General features: G+C 38.1%; 1 protein-coding gene across 3 annotated transcripts in view; it reads right to left on the bottom strand.

Annotated features, from left to right (window-relative positions):
• helz (helicase with zinc finger) overlaps window positions 1-15,245 on the bottom strand; it is a 116,437-nt gene that overhangs the window by 34,050 nt on the left and 67,142 nt on the right. For all 3 annotated transcript variants that reach the window (XM_062032874.1, XM_062032876.1, XM_062032875.1), the window contains exons 18-21: window positions 11,572-11,750; window positions 8,978-9,096; window positions 7,572-7,717; window positions 7,311-7,458 (exon numbers count right to left, since the gene is read on the bottom strand). In XM_062032874.1, coding sequence (XP_061888858.1) covers window positions 7,311-7,458; window positions 7,572-7,717; window positions 8,978-9,096; window positions 11,572-11,750 — 592 coding nt within the window. The remainder of the gene's footprint in view (window positions 1-7,310; window positions 7,459-7,571; window positions 7,718-8,977; window positions 9,097-11,571; window positions 11,751-15,245) is intronic.

Consider the following 15,245-nt stretch of genomic DNA (forward strand, 5'->3'; position numbering starts at 1 on the left):
TAGACACAGGTTGCAACTACGATGGTATTTGGAGGGGGTTAGCGTTTGAAGCTGAAAGGAGGATTTATATGGTAAATGCCACTAAGGCATGGTCATAAAATAGCGTTTGAAGCTGAAAGGAGGATTTATATGGTAAATGCCACTAAGGCATTTAAGGTCATAAAATAGCAAACAAGCTAAATGTGAAAATAGATCTGTTGTAAAGCCTCTGAAGCAACAAGCGTTATAGTGAAAACCACAATTCTATCAATGTGGGCTGTTGTAAATTTAATGTGTCTTTTTATAATCTACCAACATTACATTTTATTATGACCAGGGGTTCGGAAGCTTAAGGAAACAATTTATTGCACTTGAAGCTAAGCCTACAAAAAACACCACTAGAATTTAAACAGGCACTTTTTTAATGATGCCAACAGATACTGTTTTCTGTCAGCATGGTCACTTCTATGGCATTGTTGACAATTGGAGCGGATTATGAAACATCCATGGCAAAGCTGAATGAAGGAGTGGAAATAAGGGTCAGTGGTCAATCTGAACGAGTCAGTGAATCATGCAGTAACAAACTTCTTCTAGATTAAAGGCAAGGGTTTCATGTTTAATTATCGTTATTCTGACTGTGAATTAGCCACATTAGATTAATCGTTTGAATCGATTAGAAAAAAGCATTGACATTTATTTTTTGCTTCGATTATTTGATGAAAATGACTGTATGGAGTGCCAGGAACTAAAAAACTCGGACATCGTTTTCGCACGACTTTGCTACCAAATGACGGCCGTGCTTGTCAGGTGCTGTGGCCTGTGTGTGTGTGTGTGTGTGTGTGTGGTGGGAACAGTGGATAGGGAGAGATGTCGCAAAGAAAAGCAACAGTAGAAAAAAGAGGGGAAGAGAGCAAAGTACGAGGGAAAGCTAATAATGATAAGCCTGGAAAAGCTCCCGACGGTTAGTATTACTATTACAAATTTAAATACTGTATTTTCCGCACTATAAGGTGCACCGGATTATAAGACGCACCTTCAATGAATGGCCTATTTTAAAACTTTGTTCATATATAAGGCGCACCGGATTGTAAGGTGCACTGTCAGCTTTTGAGAAAATTGGAGGATTTTAGGTGCGCCTTATAGTGCGGATAATACGGTAATCAAAAAATGTGCTTGACAGCTGAAACTCACAGACTGGCGCCATCTCGCTATCTAACATGTTGTTTATGTTTCAAAATGATTCATACATTTTCTACCGCTTGTCCCGTGGTGGCGGGCGGTGCTGGAGCCTATCCCAGCTGCATTCGGGCGGAAGGCGGGGTACACCCTGGACAAGTGGCCACCTCATCACAGGGCCAACACAGATAGACAGACAACATTCACACTCGCATTCACACACTAGGGCCAATTTATGTTGCCAATCAACCTATCCCTAGGTGCATGTCTTTGGAGGTGGGAACCCACGCAGTCACGGGGAGAACATGCAAACTCCACACAGAAAGACCCAGAGCCTGGGATTAAACCCAGGGCTTTCTTATTGTGAGGCACACGCACTAACCCCTGTGTCACCGTGCTGTCGATTCAACTATTCAATGTCAAAATATAAACAGTAGAAATAAAAATGTCAGTTACTGTCTTGTTCTAAAACACCAAAGAAAATTACTTTTAGCATTTAGACAGGCTATACTGTAGCAGAGGTCATCACATGTCTGCCACAATCATGTATGTTCTTTCATGTGTATTCCACGTCTTCATGTCGAGGGCAGTTTTGATTTGGGTTTACATAGTAAACAACTCAATTTAATGTGTTGGACATTGTTTTATGCAGACGCATAACATTTGTCCAAATGTGGCCAAGTAGACGCATTGTGGGTTTCCTGGACGTCGTCTACATCGGTCTGCCATCTTCCACTAGTTTTTTTTTAATATATACATTGACCGCTTGAATAATCCCTCTTCTCTTCTCAGACTCTCTCGTCGTCATTCGGGATGTGTGTCTGTTGTGATTTCCCTTCCTGGTTCAATGACCAGTAATGTCTGTAATGTTTTTCCCTTATCTTAACCAATCATGACTCATCATAGTAAACCAACCAACCAATCATGGACTTTCTTAAACGTAAACCAACCAATCATCATTGATGTTTCCCGTATATTTTGTCCCCTGCCCGTGGAGTTGCTACACTATGTAGCTTCGATTTTTAAATTAATAATTTTTAATGGAAAACCGTAGTTCTTACCTCTGGATTATCAAAAACTGTACTCATTACGGGAAAAACCGTAGTTGTTGGCAGGTATGGCAAAGAGACGGATCAAGATTTTAACACACATTGTACACTACCGTTCAAAAGTTTGGTGTCACATTGAAATGTCCTTATTTTTGAAGGAGAAGCACTGTACTTTTCAAAGAAGATAACTTTAAACTAGTCTTAACTTTAAAGAAATACACTCTATACATTGCTAATGTGGTAAATGACTATTCTAGCTGCAAATGTCTGGTTTTTGGTGCAATAGCTACATAGGTGTATAGAGGCCCATTTCCAGCAACTATCACTCCAGTGTTCTAATGGTACAATGTGTTTGCTCATTGGCTCAGAAGGCTAATTGATGATTAGAAAACCCTTGTGCAATCATGTTCACACAACTGAAAACAGTTTAGCTCGTTACAGAAGCTACAAAACTGACCTTACTTTGAGCAGATTGAGTTTCTGGAGCATCACATTTGTGGGGTCAATTAAACGCTCAAAATGGCCAGAAAAAGAGAACTTTAATCTGAAACTCGACAGTCTATTCTTGTTCTTAGAAATTAAGGCTATTCCACAAAATTGTTTGGGTGACCCCAAACTTTTGAACGGTAGTGTAGGTCGGGAAAAAACGAAGAAAAAGGGAAAATATTTTTTATATTTTTACAGAGATAAAACGGATTTCCGAATATAGACGGAAAAATAACATGCCTGCTAACGACACTGCACTCTGTATTTTTTGTTCAAGCTGACAAACGTAATTATGACACACTGTCACATTCAGTTCAGCTGCCGCTGCTATACATTTAAGTCAGCTTGGAATAATGACAAATAAAGAAGAAACACCACACAAAAGTATGTAATAAACAATATTTCTTCCTTAAAAGGTTCTCAAAGTCGGGCACGCCATGTCAGTTTGAAGTGAACCCTCTTTACTCACGAGTAGCGACAGTGTTTTATTTATTATTTTATACTAATATTAATCCACATTTAAAAATATGAAAAATTGAGGTACAGTATATTATAATGATACATAAAGTTGCTTTGAAGCAAGAGAACATCCACTGTGACTGACAGGTCTCTGCTTATCGTTTCACGTCACTCTATTGTGCCGCATTTGTGTGTCATTAAAAGACATCTTGCTTAAATGTGTTCCAGTTCCTTCTGTCACTTGACTACAAACTGGACGATTGAGCATTACATTTGCTCACTGAGTCTTTTTATTTATATAATAAACACCACACACACATGGATCGGTAGCTGTCAACACAATATGTCTGGTCCGTCACTCAAATACCGTCTGTATGCAACACAAACACAAATTATAATTCCTATTGTTACAAAACACATACTCAAATTAACTGTATTATTATATGATATATTTGATATGATATATCATGCTTCAGGTCTGTGTTTTGCACATGCATGCCATAAATAAAAATTATTTCCAGCTGAGAGTAATTGTAATGAATAGAGTGATGGATCTGTATGGTCTTTACAAGATGACATAACTGCATTTCACCTTGCACTGCACACATAGTTGACTTATTTAAGACTTATAAAAAAATGATAAGACTTCCCTGCTCTGAGATGTTACAGTACATCACGTTGGAGGTGTTCAACCTCTGGGACTAATATAAATTGCTAATTAAAATGCATTTCTTACTTATATCGATAAGGGTATCGTATGAATAAATTCTTAATGATGTACATCGCTGTTTATAAGTCTAATAAATGAGTACATATTACCAAAAATGAATATTAACATTTCAGCATTAATCATATAATCATACAATTGAAATTATCCGTTACAGGGGTCATAATAGGATTTTTTTCTACCATCTTCAAGTCGCTTTCTGACTGTCTCTTGAGGTTAGGCCGTTTTGTAGTCGGTCTTAATTACACGCCTCCACTACAACTGCGTCTTCTCCGCGTCATTTTTAGCTCTTCCATATGGCGTCTACGAACATACATAACTTTGAACTATACACTACTTTGCATTAAAAATGGCAACAGCGGAGGATGCATATTCATGTACGAGCCAGTCTGCCCCACAAAAAGAGGATAGAGAAAAAGAACGTACTTGTTGACTACAATGGCAGACTCGCACAAAGCTCTTCGGGTAAACCTATTCCACATACGGCGATATCCGCTTACGTCACATGTTGGAAAAACGTCACAAGTTGTGCCAATTCCAAACAGCACGTTTGGATGAAGTATGAAAGAAGGTAAGATTATTTTAAAAATATTTCCGCCATAAATTGATAGATTACTTGATTACTACACCTTGATAGCTGCAGCCCTACATGAGACATAACACAAAATATAAGGAATTCATTTTCATTGTTAGCAGAGCAAACTACAACCTTAAACTAAAATGACCACAATGTATAGCACCAAGAGTTAAATATATATTAAACAAATATCTGTGAATATTGTTCCACTGCTGTGTTCCCACAAGAGAGAAAAAGCTGTTTCAACTGAAATAGTTTTAAGACCTCAAACCTATTGGACAGCTTAAAGGGATCTGCACTTTTTTTTTGAATTTTGCCTATGGTTCACAATCGTTATGAGAGACAAGAACACGTCTTTTTTTTTTTTTAAAGATGATGAAAAATGCTTGGAAGATGCAGTTAATGGGAGTCACCGTAATAGTCTTTAAAGCCAACTAAAACAACCTCAAAACCCTCCATCAACGTTTTATATACACACAGCAAATCTATATGCAACGTAGTAATCAACGTTTTATATACACACAGCAAATCTATATGCAACGTAGTAACAGACACATTCATAACAATATGTAATATGTTCAATATTTACCGTATTTTTGTCATTTTAAGCATTGTCGAACTAGTTCTAGGCTCATTTATTTTTGCTTCTATAGCAGTGCACTTCCGACTTCTGGCAACAAATGTCTATCCTACTTCCGTAAACAAGGCGTGTGTGTATCCTAATAATGACAGACACGGTAACAAACAACAAAGACGACTATTTTTGGACAAATGAGGATTCACAACCTTATCTTTTTGAAGCTGAATATACGGAGGATGAACTACTGCTTCTAGAAGCCAGCACAAACAAAGAGTAAGACGTTGGAGCAGACGGAAGCCAAGAGAGTGAGGTGAAAGTGACGGAGCAGACGGAAGCCAAGAGAGTGAGGGGAAAGTGACTCGAAACTGCAAAATGCGGAATTTGAAGCCATTCTATTTTGACATAAATGGCGTGCTTACCCAAAAACGTCGGAAAAAACTTTTCCGGCCAGCTGGACCAAACAGACAACTGTCTATCGGGTGAGTCACACTTTATATTGATGATTATACATGCAGCATGTCATGCGTGTATCATGACAGACAGCATACACTGTCCAACTAGCTGTGTACAAACAAAACATGAAATGTGGGCTAATACTTTACAGCTACTGTAATTGGATCGTTCATGTTGTTCACTCAGTACAGATTGGTGTTCTATTGCAGTGTTGTGCATTACAAACTCAAAACGAGTTTCGTGTTGACGTAGAAGCTAGCTTATCTCTTTTTGTAGCTAGCTTTTACGGCTAATACCGTAGTATGTCGATGTGTTAAAACGCTAGAAAAAGAGTTCAGTGTTTGTGCTTACAATAACAAGGTTGCTACAGCTTGGTTATTATACAGGATACGAAACATAAATCAAGTATTGTTGCCGGTTTTTGAAAGCATTTTTAAAGTGATTTAGAGGTAGAATTGATTGCTCACATTAGCCGCATTGCTAGCCACCAAAAACGAGCCGATTTTTACATGTTAGAAAGCAACAACAACAAAAAAAACTCCTTTTGTCTTCCTATCTTTCATTATAATTGTGAACAGTAGGCAAAATAAAATTTAAAAAAGTGCAGTTCCCCTAAATCAGGGGTCGGCAACCCGCGGCTCCGGAGCCGCATGCGGCTCTTTGACCACTCTGATGCAGCTCAGCTGCATACTTGCCGACCCCCCCGATTTTCCCAGGAGACTTATGGATCTCAGTGCCTCTCCTAGATAACTCCCAGGGCAAATATAATCCTATTTTCACTCTAATTACTAAATTAAGGGCGTGCCCTAATTGCACTGCAGTAATTGTCCTCTATAGCATTTACAAACAGCGTGCCAGCCCGGCCACATGTTGTATGTAGCTTTTACTTGCACACGTAGGAGACAGCAAAGCATACTTACTCATCAGCCACACAGCTTACACTGACGGTAGCCGTATAAAACAAACTTTAACACTGTTACGTTACAAATATGCGCCACACTGTGAACCCACACCAAAAAAGAATGAAAAACACATTTCTGGAGAACATCCCACCGTAACACAACATAAACGCAACACAACCAATACCCAGAATCCCATGCAGCCCTAACTCTTCCGGTCTAGATTATACACCCCGCTACCACCAAACCCCCCCACACATCAACCCCCCCCGTACGTCGGTTGAGCGGAAGAGTTAGTGCTGCATGGGATTCTGGGTATTTGTTGTGTTGTGTTTATGTTACAGTGCAGATGTTCTCCAGAAATGTGTTTGTCATTCTTTTTTGGTGTGGGTTCAAAGTGTGGCCCATATTTGTAACGTAACAGTGTTAAAGTTGTTTTATACGGTACGGCTACCGTCAGTGTAAGCTGTGTGGCTGCTGAGCTAGTACGCCTTGCTGTCACTTACGTGAGCAAGCTGAAGCTGCATTTTACATGTGGTCGAGCAGGTACACTGTTTGGGCAGGCTGTAGAGGGCTCCAAAAGCAGTGCCATCACGCCCTGGTATTCGGGAGTCTCCCGGAAATAATGAAAGGGTTGGCAAGTATGACGCTTTCAAGCGCCATTCATTCAAATCTCGCGGGCCGTACTAACATCAAATTTCCATATTAAAGTGCGTGCCGGTGCGTGTGTCTGAGACCCCTGGTTAACATAGCACAAAGCAATTTAAGCTTTATATGCGGTGTTTTTCATTTGAAATTTAAAATTTTTTTTTGTGGTTCCCATTATTTTCTTTAATTTGTGAAACTTGCCAAAATGGCTCTTTGAGTGGTAAAGGTTGCCGACCCCTGCCCTAAATGGTCTACTTTAACAAGCATTCTATAGTACCTCAGCATTGTTGTAGTAAGCAGTGCTGTTCTTCTCCTGGACATCTTCTCCTCGTGCGGTGAAGAAGGTTAGAGGGTAGAAGTCCTTATGAGAAGGCTGCTTTCCACTTGCCATCAGCTTACCATCATAAAACAACTCTGACGTGTAGCTGTAGTATGAAGATAGAAGTTGGAGAAACAATCCATGATTTAAACTGAAAATTTAAGCAACTACATCGCTTTGCTAATCATTCATTCCAGCGAGCTGAGGGCTCACACCTACTTGATAATTGCTTCATGCGAGCGGTAGTTCTCGCACAGAAGGATGCGGCAAGGGAATTCAGAAGAGTAGTGCTCGTACAGTCGGTCCAACAAGGACACATGCAGGTTTCGCTCCCGGGCAAACTCGCTGTACACAAACGGACTGAGCTGCATATCAAAAAAAAGAGGACAACAATCAGAGAGAAACAACCAACCACTTATTCACGGTTAATTTACTTTTGTCTGCTGTATGTCTGCCGTGCCCTGTACCAGTGATTCCTAACCACCTAATGTGCTGTGAGAGAGCATCTATTTATCAAAGTGACTTTATTGTTCCCAAACGTATGATTTATTTACTAGAAATAATGTATGCTTGCTCATCAATCTTTGCCAAACCCATACTGACAGAACAATAAATGACGTTCTACTATATGGTAGAAGGTATATAACCAACCCATGTATCCACCTGTTCATACAAATCACGGTGGTGCGTCGTGAGATTTTTTCAACGTAAAATATTGCCTTTGCTTAACTACTAGAAACTGACTATTTAAACAGTTTTTGAATACAGTTTTATACATATATATTTTATTAAGATAGTTATATAACTCTGATAATGGTCAGATACTGTGCAGCAATGCAGTGACTGCGTGAAGCACAAATGGAAACAGTGCACTGCGTTATTTTAATTCAGTTTTTCTTTGCTCAAAAAACAGTCTGCACGAGTAAATAAAACAATTTTGCCCGTAGACTTTTGTGGAGGCTTCATTCGCTACCAACTGGTAATCCTCAACGCTGTCTAGAAAGCAGGAGAGGAAAATATAGGGTTTTAATTACATCTGTTGTCTTGGAAAGCTTAACGGACACCCTGAATTAATTCTATCTGTAGCCGAGATGCTCTACAGCAGTGGTCCCCAACCACCAGGCTGCGGCCCGGTATCGGTCCGTGGATCGAGTGTACCGGGCCACACAAGAAATTTAAAAAATAAAAAATAAAAATGTTTTTTTTTTAAATTATTATTTCTTTTATTAAATCAACATAAAAACACAAGATACACTTACAATTAGTCAATATAGATCAATACAGTCTGCAGGGATACAGTCCGTAAGCACACATGATTGTATTTCTTTATGACAAAAAAAACAAACAAAAAAAAAATATACCCCCCCCCCCCCGGTCCGTGGGACAAATTTTCAAGCGTTGACCGGTCCGCAGCTACAAAAAGGTTGGGGACCACTGCTCTACAGAACAAAGAACCACTAGCTGTTGTCAGCTGATTTAAAACAAATGCGTGCATATATAACTGAAACATACTAGACAATGTTAGGACCAGCAAGTCATACAAAAAAACTTGTTTTTCAATTATGACAATAAGGAAATTTCTCTACCAGGGCAAATCAAAATCAATATTGTGTCTTGGTACTCACCTGCATATGGTCTCCAGCCAACACAATGCGGGTGGTATTGCTAGCTAAGGCAAACGGCATGATAGTCTCACACTCCATGGCCTGAGCAGCTTCATCCAACAAGATATGAGTGAACAGGCCTGAACAGAAGGTATAAACAGTTACATTTAAGAAAGTATATACTTTAAAGGGTGCAAAACTTAACATTTTATTTGTAACACTTTTCAATCAAATAAATCTAAAATTGCTAAAGGGCAAACAAGATTTAAAACAAACCTTAGCCATTAAAAACGGATAAGATACTAATAAGCTTTCTTAAAAAGAACAGTCTTTAGGAGTACCAAGTACCGGAACTCTGCTAAAATGTAAATATTTATATTCAAACAAGAATTGTGTGGAATATCCACTGTGTCTCAACTTTTAATTTCTAAAAAGCAGTATTTTTTCATCACTTTGGATATTGCAGTTTCTCAGAAAAGTTAACTCGCATGTTAATAATGTAAATGCCTCGCAAAGTGATGTTGAGCTTCGCTGGCTTCATCTTTTCTGGGTGATGGTAGCTTATCAAGTAGCTTCGGTGGTCAGCGGGTGCTTTCCCTCGGCACGGTGCACCTTGACCGAGTCTGTTTTGGCTTGGAACGCTTGAGACAAACGTGGCCCGCTTTAACTCCGCCAGAGGTTATGTTTTCGCCAGGATTTGTTTGTTAGCAATGTAACTCAAAAACTTATGGTCGGATTCAGAAAAAAATACACAACATTTTCTCTTATTTACTAGGAAGTGGAAGACACTTCACTTCCTGCTTCCTCTTTACGGCGCACTAAGCCCCCACATTGCGGTCCCGCACTGCGCAGAAGATTCTGGGAGATATAGTTTATTTTCAGACCTGCCAAAGCAAAAGTGACAGAAAAAAATTCCCCTCACCAAGTTTTTGTATGATACGGTCACGCGTCACGGCATTACTGTGAACATTTTGAAACCGCAATATCGCATTATCTACAATACCGTTACATATCTAGTCCCAACACAAGCATACATCTTCAGAGCAAAACTTAATAAATTCCATGAATTTTTGTATGTTGAAACTGATGCTTGACAAATACTGAGACATCAAAACATCATTAGAATAGACTAAACAATTTAAAATAGAACCGTGACCATCTTTTGAGTATGCCAAGGCATAGCTTAGAGGATTTGAAATTGCACCATGTTTGATTCTCCTGCACCCATTGCTTCTGTTCTTGACAGTTTACATCACCATCAAACACCAGGCGAGCTTTTCTGTCAGAACGTGAGGAATAGGCTAATGCTGTAAAGTACATTAAAGACAGGCAGATGGTGTTCTCATGCAACAGAGCCCTCTCTATTGACACATTACGTGGTAGTCATTTGGCTCCGCTAGCAAAGGGGTTCGCCTACATTGTCTTTTACGCTATTTAAATGAGTTGAATCACTTACTATAAATAAAGGCCCTCGTCAAGACAAGTTTACAGAGTCCATGGGGACACTTAGACAGCATGGAACTGAATAAGCCAGACTTTTCTGGTGGGGCCCTACATGATCAAGGAGCTGGGATACATTACAACATAATTTCTGCTGGACGCCACTAAACAGCTTTTGCAATGAATAGGTTTGACTGCAATTACTCAGTTCACTTCAACCATACTTTTTAACTGACATATGCTACCATCAAATAATGCAAGAAAATGCCATCAACTAGCATTAATTACTGCAACTCAGACTGACCTTGGCTGATGTCAAGTACCCTCTTTAATCACTGACCCAAGGATTGATTTTGGAGGTAGACACATTTAGACACTTACAAACATGAACATCAAACACTGTTCTAGTCGATTTAATAAAAATGGAAAATTCCTTTGAAGGCTCATCCCTAAACACTGTCCAGTAGAAAGCAAAACCCTATGTTTACATAAGAAAAAATGCAATTCAATGTAAATCTTAAAGATGTTCAGATAGATAATGCTGAGAGTTTTGCAGTTAGTAATTTTTCATTAGGAACAGGGAAATATTAATGTGCTGCCACTACATAGCATTGCTTTTCTACACAATATTCAGGTTTAAAATGTTCTGGTTTACTACTTCTTATGCAACAAATGCTCTATAATGTACTCTTGATCAGTAACAAACACAATGCTGGAACTTCTGAAGAACCCGTAAAAACTATTCAAAATCTCAATGTGCTCTATCAGGTTGTGTTTGTCTTGACCTCTGTATGTATGATAAGATTATCACAAATCTTCAAGATGCAACTTTTAATCAAATTTGAAAAATAGGATATCGAGACTAATTTGGTGGATTTAAAGATTCCTTCTTTATAAATGTCAACTTGTTGGTAAATGGGTATGGATGGGTAGATTTTGAAATGAATTTACTGAATTTTGTATATTATATGATGATGTATATTTTAACTGTCCATAAGCTGTATGCTTTTAGGGATTACCCTTTTGCAAAACGAACTCTGATATTAAAAAAAGAAACTAATGTCATATAAAATTATAAAATTGTCTGTAAATAAATAAATCAATAAATACATTTGTGACAGAACAGACCCTTGGATTTTTGTTTTGTTTGATAAATGACATGAAATATTTCTCACCAGGTTCCAAGTCAAGTTGGCAGAGGTACTGAGAAGTGCTGAGCGTGACCACAACCACACGATGCCTGAGGATATCGTCCCTCGTGGGCATTTGAAAATTGAGTTGTGTGCTGGAGATGAGACAGTACTGCTGGACCACTGGGTGGACCGTCTTTACCCAGCGGTTTCTAAAATATACCCTGGAGAGCAGAAAACAGCATTGTTTCAAACCACAATTTTCCAACTTGGAGGTCACCAATGATTTACTTCAATATCATACGTGTTTAATACAAGTGGAGGTCTTTAGAACAGTATTTCCAGAACCTCACTCTTTCCCAGTTGAATCCTGCTTCCATAAGCAAGCACATGAGCAAGCAGTCCCATACTAGGTTTGGGGCGGCAGTAGGGATGTAACGGTAAACGGTGTAATGATAAACCACGGTAAAATTCCAGTAATACCGTTTAAATTTGTCATTACCGAAAAAAAAATTGTTTTTAGGCAACACTGCCTACTTCCTGGAAACAGAAGCCCCGCCGTGTATGCGCATTAGCGCCGTTAAGCTCGGAAAAAAATGGTGGCAACTACATGGACTGCTCTGGAGATGTTCTCTCAGAGTAAACGGAGCCAATTGCTTCGTTTCCTTTCATAATTTCTCAATTTCTTTTTACTCCTTTCATGAAAATGCATATTTACAAGCCACGTACAGTTCACACTTTCATTGTTTTTTTGTTTCTTATACATTTCCATGATCAGAAAGGAGCAGATGAAAGAATAATATTCTTATATTTATCTGCCCCCTTTTTAAAAACAAAATATTTTAGATTACTCAATTATTTCATTTCACTCGCTTCTACTTCCATGGAATCTCAAAGTGCGTTTAAGAGTGCACTGCTGTTATTAGATAACAGGTGTAGACAGTATTGGAGACGGACGCATTTGTCCTGATTTACCATGCAGCAGGCGATGTGTAGGGAACGTTGCCACAACTTGTTTATAAAGTCTTGCCGTTTGTTTACTGCAGGGGTGTCCAAAGTGCGGCCCGCAGGTAATTTTTTAACGGCCCCGCGGCACAATCTAAAAATACGATTAAAAAAATAAAAAACATAAAAAGTGGTATAAAAGAGCAAACAGGTGAAATGTAACAAGAAAATGTTGCAATGTTTACTCTAATAACACAAAGCTGCCATGCAGGCTGTTTCTTTCTTTAAAAAATAATAATGAATCAAAATCAATGTCATTATGAATTATTGACCTATTCAAAGCTCTAATTATGTCACATTAAATATTCCACTTTGGAATATTTTTGGGGGAAAATGTGTTTCTGCCATATAAAAAACTAAGCTGTTTTGTTTAAAGAAGGGCCTAAAACGAACAAACAAAAAACAAACAACAACAAAAGTTATAATGGACGGATAGATCTGAAGTTGATCTTGAGACTATTGTGTTAAAAGTACAAAAAAAGTATGATTTATTTTTTAATACTTTACTGAGCAGGACCCTTTTGAATCCCCAATAATTTTAATGGGAATTATTTTTTGTAAGTGTCTATTTAAGTTGCTCAAAAATAATAATGAATTAATGTTGTTATGAGTTATGCTATGAACTCCAATTATTATATAATCTCAAATATTCCACTTTAAAATGTTATTGGGGAAAAATATTGAATATTTTGTGTTTTTTCCATAAAAAAACTGGGTTTTCTTTGACAAAAAGAGCATACAACTTAAATCTTGAAAAAACACTTTATATTGACAGATAGAACTAATGTTGATCTGGAGATTTAAGGTTCAAGGTTCAACTTTATTGTCCCTGCGGGGAAATTTGTCTTGGGCACAGTGCATCATTGCTTTCTTAATATACACAAAAACAACAGAACAAAAACACAAGCACAGACACAACCACAACCAGACAACTAACATTTAAACATCAGAACATGGAGCTTGATAGACATAGGTGGCACTTTGATGTAGACATAAAATCTACAGTATGGAGATAAAGATAAAGTACCAGTGTGCATTGCACTAGAGCTCATGGATAAAGTGCTGTGTGCTAAAGTGCTTAGTTCTAAAGTGCTATGTGCTAAAGTGTTATGTGCTAAAAAAGTGCTAACCTATGTATTAACATTATATTGCACATTGTTGGTCAGCTTAATGGAGGCTGGGACAAATGATAACTTAAGGCGGTTAGATTTGCATAGTGGGACCCGGAGTCTTCTCCCTGATGGCAGGGTTCCATATTCAGGGAAGAGTGGGTGTTGTGAGTTGGAAATCATTTTCTTAGCTTTTTTCCTAACTGCCTGCTCATAGATGCTCTGTATAGGCTCATATTCTTTCCTCCCTACGATTTTCATTGCCGTTTTATGCATGCCGGCCTGTTTGCTTTTTAGCTTAACGGTTAGGTTGCCAAACCATGAGGTGATCCCGTATCTAATGATGCTCTCTACAATGACACGGTAGAAAATCATCATGATGTGGCTGCTTACACCGTAGAATCTTAATCTTCGCAAAAAATATAGCCTCTGTTGCAGTCTATTGCATAGTTTGTCAATATGTGTCTTCCAGCAGAGAAGATTATCAATATGAACCCCTAAATATTTATATGAGGATACCTGGGTGATTTCCTGATTTTTGATGACCACTGGCTCATGGTCAGTCACTTTTCTTGGATCCAAAACCATTTCCCGTGTCTTGGTCACATTTAGAATAAGATGGTTGGCATCACACCACCTAATAAATAGGTCTATCTCGTCTTGGTACACAGAGGGGTCAGTATCCTTGTGTAGAAGGCTTAGGAGCACGGTATCGTCCGCAAATTTCACCATATAATTGTTAGGGTGCACAGTCCTACAATCATTGGTGTACAATGTTTAGACCTTGAATAATAATAATACTAAATAATGACACTTTTTTTTTTTTACCTAAACCCTTTGGGGTCCCCAGGATCAAGCCTGAGTGGAGGCCTAAATGTATATTTTTTTTATACATATATTGTATTGTTTTTTTAAAATAAAAAATATCAAAATGGCCCCGGCTTGCTTTGATATTTCAGTGTGCGGCCCTCAGTGGAATACGTTTGGACACCCCTGGTTTACTGGGATGGTAACTCATCTTTTATTTAACTGCTAACTTTGTCAGTGTTCCTATAACATCAATACAAGCTAAATGTTTTGTCATCTAATCGAATTGAACGCAGCATGCGTTCTCGGTGTGGCACAAAGATTGTGTATTAGAAGGGGGACTCCTGTTTATATTTTGCTGGCCTATCTGTTGCACTGAAACACATGGTGTTGTTGGAGAAGAAAAACTTGCTTATTTGACTTCATCTTCATTAGCCAAACTGCTTTGTGTTTTATATTGATATCAAAAAGTAAACACTAGGTTTTTTTTACATCACTTGTGTTTTTTCCCATTTCACAAAGTTTTTACTTTAAAAACCATTCATGTGACATAGGATTTTCTTAATGTTTTATGGTGTATAGTTAATTCCTATACAACATATTTCTGCTCAAACTCTTAATGAATCTGTCCCAATACAGTATGTATATGTACATAACTTTAAAAAAAATAATTCTCTATGAAAACTTAAAAACAGAGATAAAGGCATGTAATGAGAAAAAGTTGACACGTTGATACTATTATTGAAGAAAACCACAAATATTTGTCTTTAAATATATGGAAAACAGACTTTTTTAGAT

Source organism: Entelurus aequoreus, linkage group LG22, assembly GCF_033978785.1.
Source record: "Entelurus aequoreus isolate RoL-2023_Sb linkage group LG22, RoL_Eaeq_v1.1, whole genome shotgun sequence".
Classification (NCBI taxonomy): domain Eukaryota; kingdom Metazoa; phylum Chordata; class Actinopteri; order Syngnathiformes; family Syngnathidae; genus Entelurus; species Entelurus aequoreus.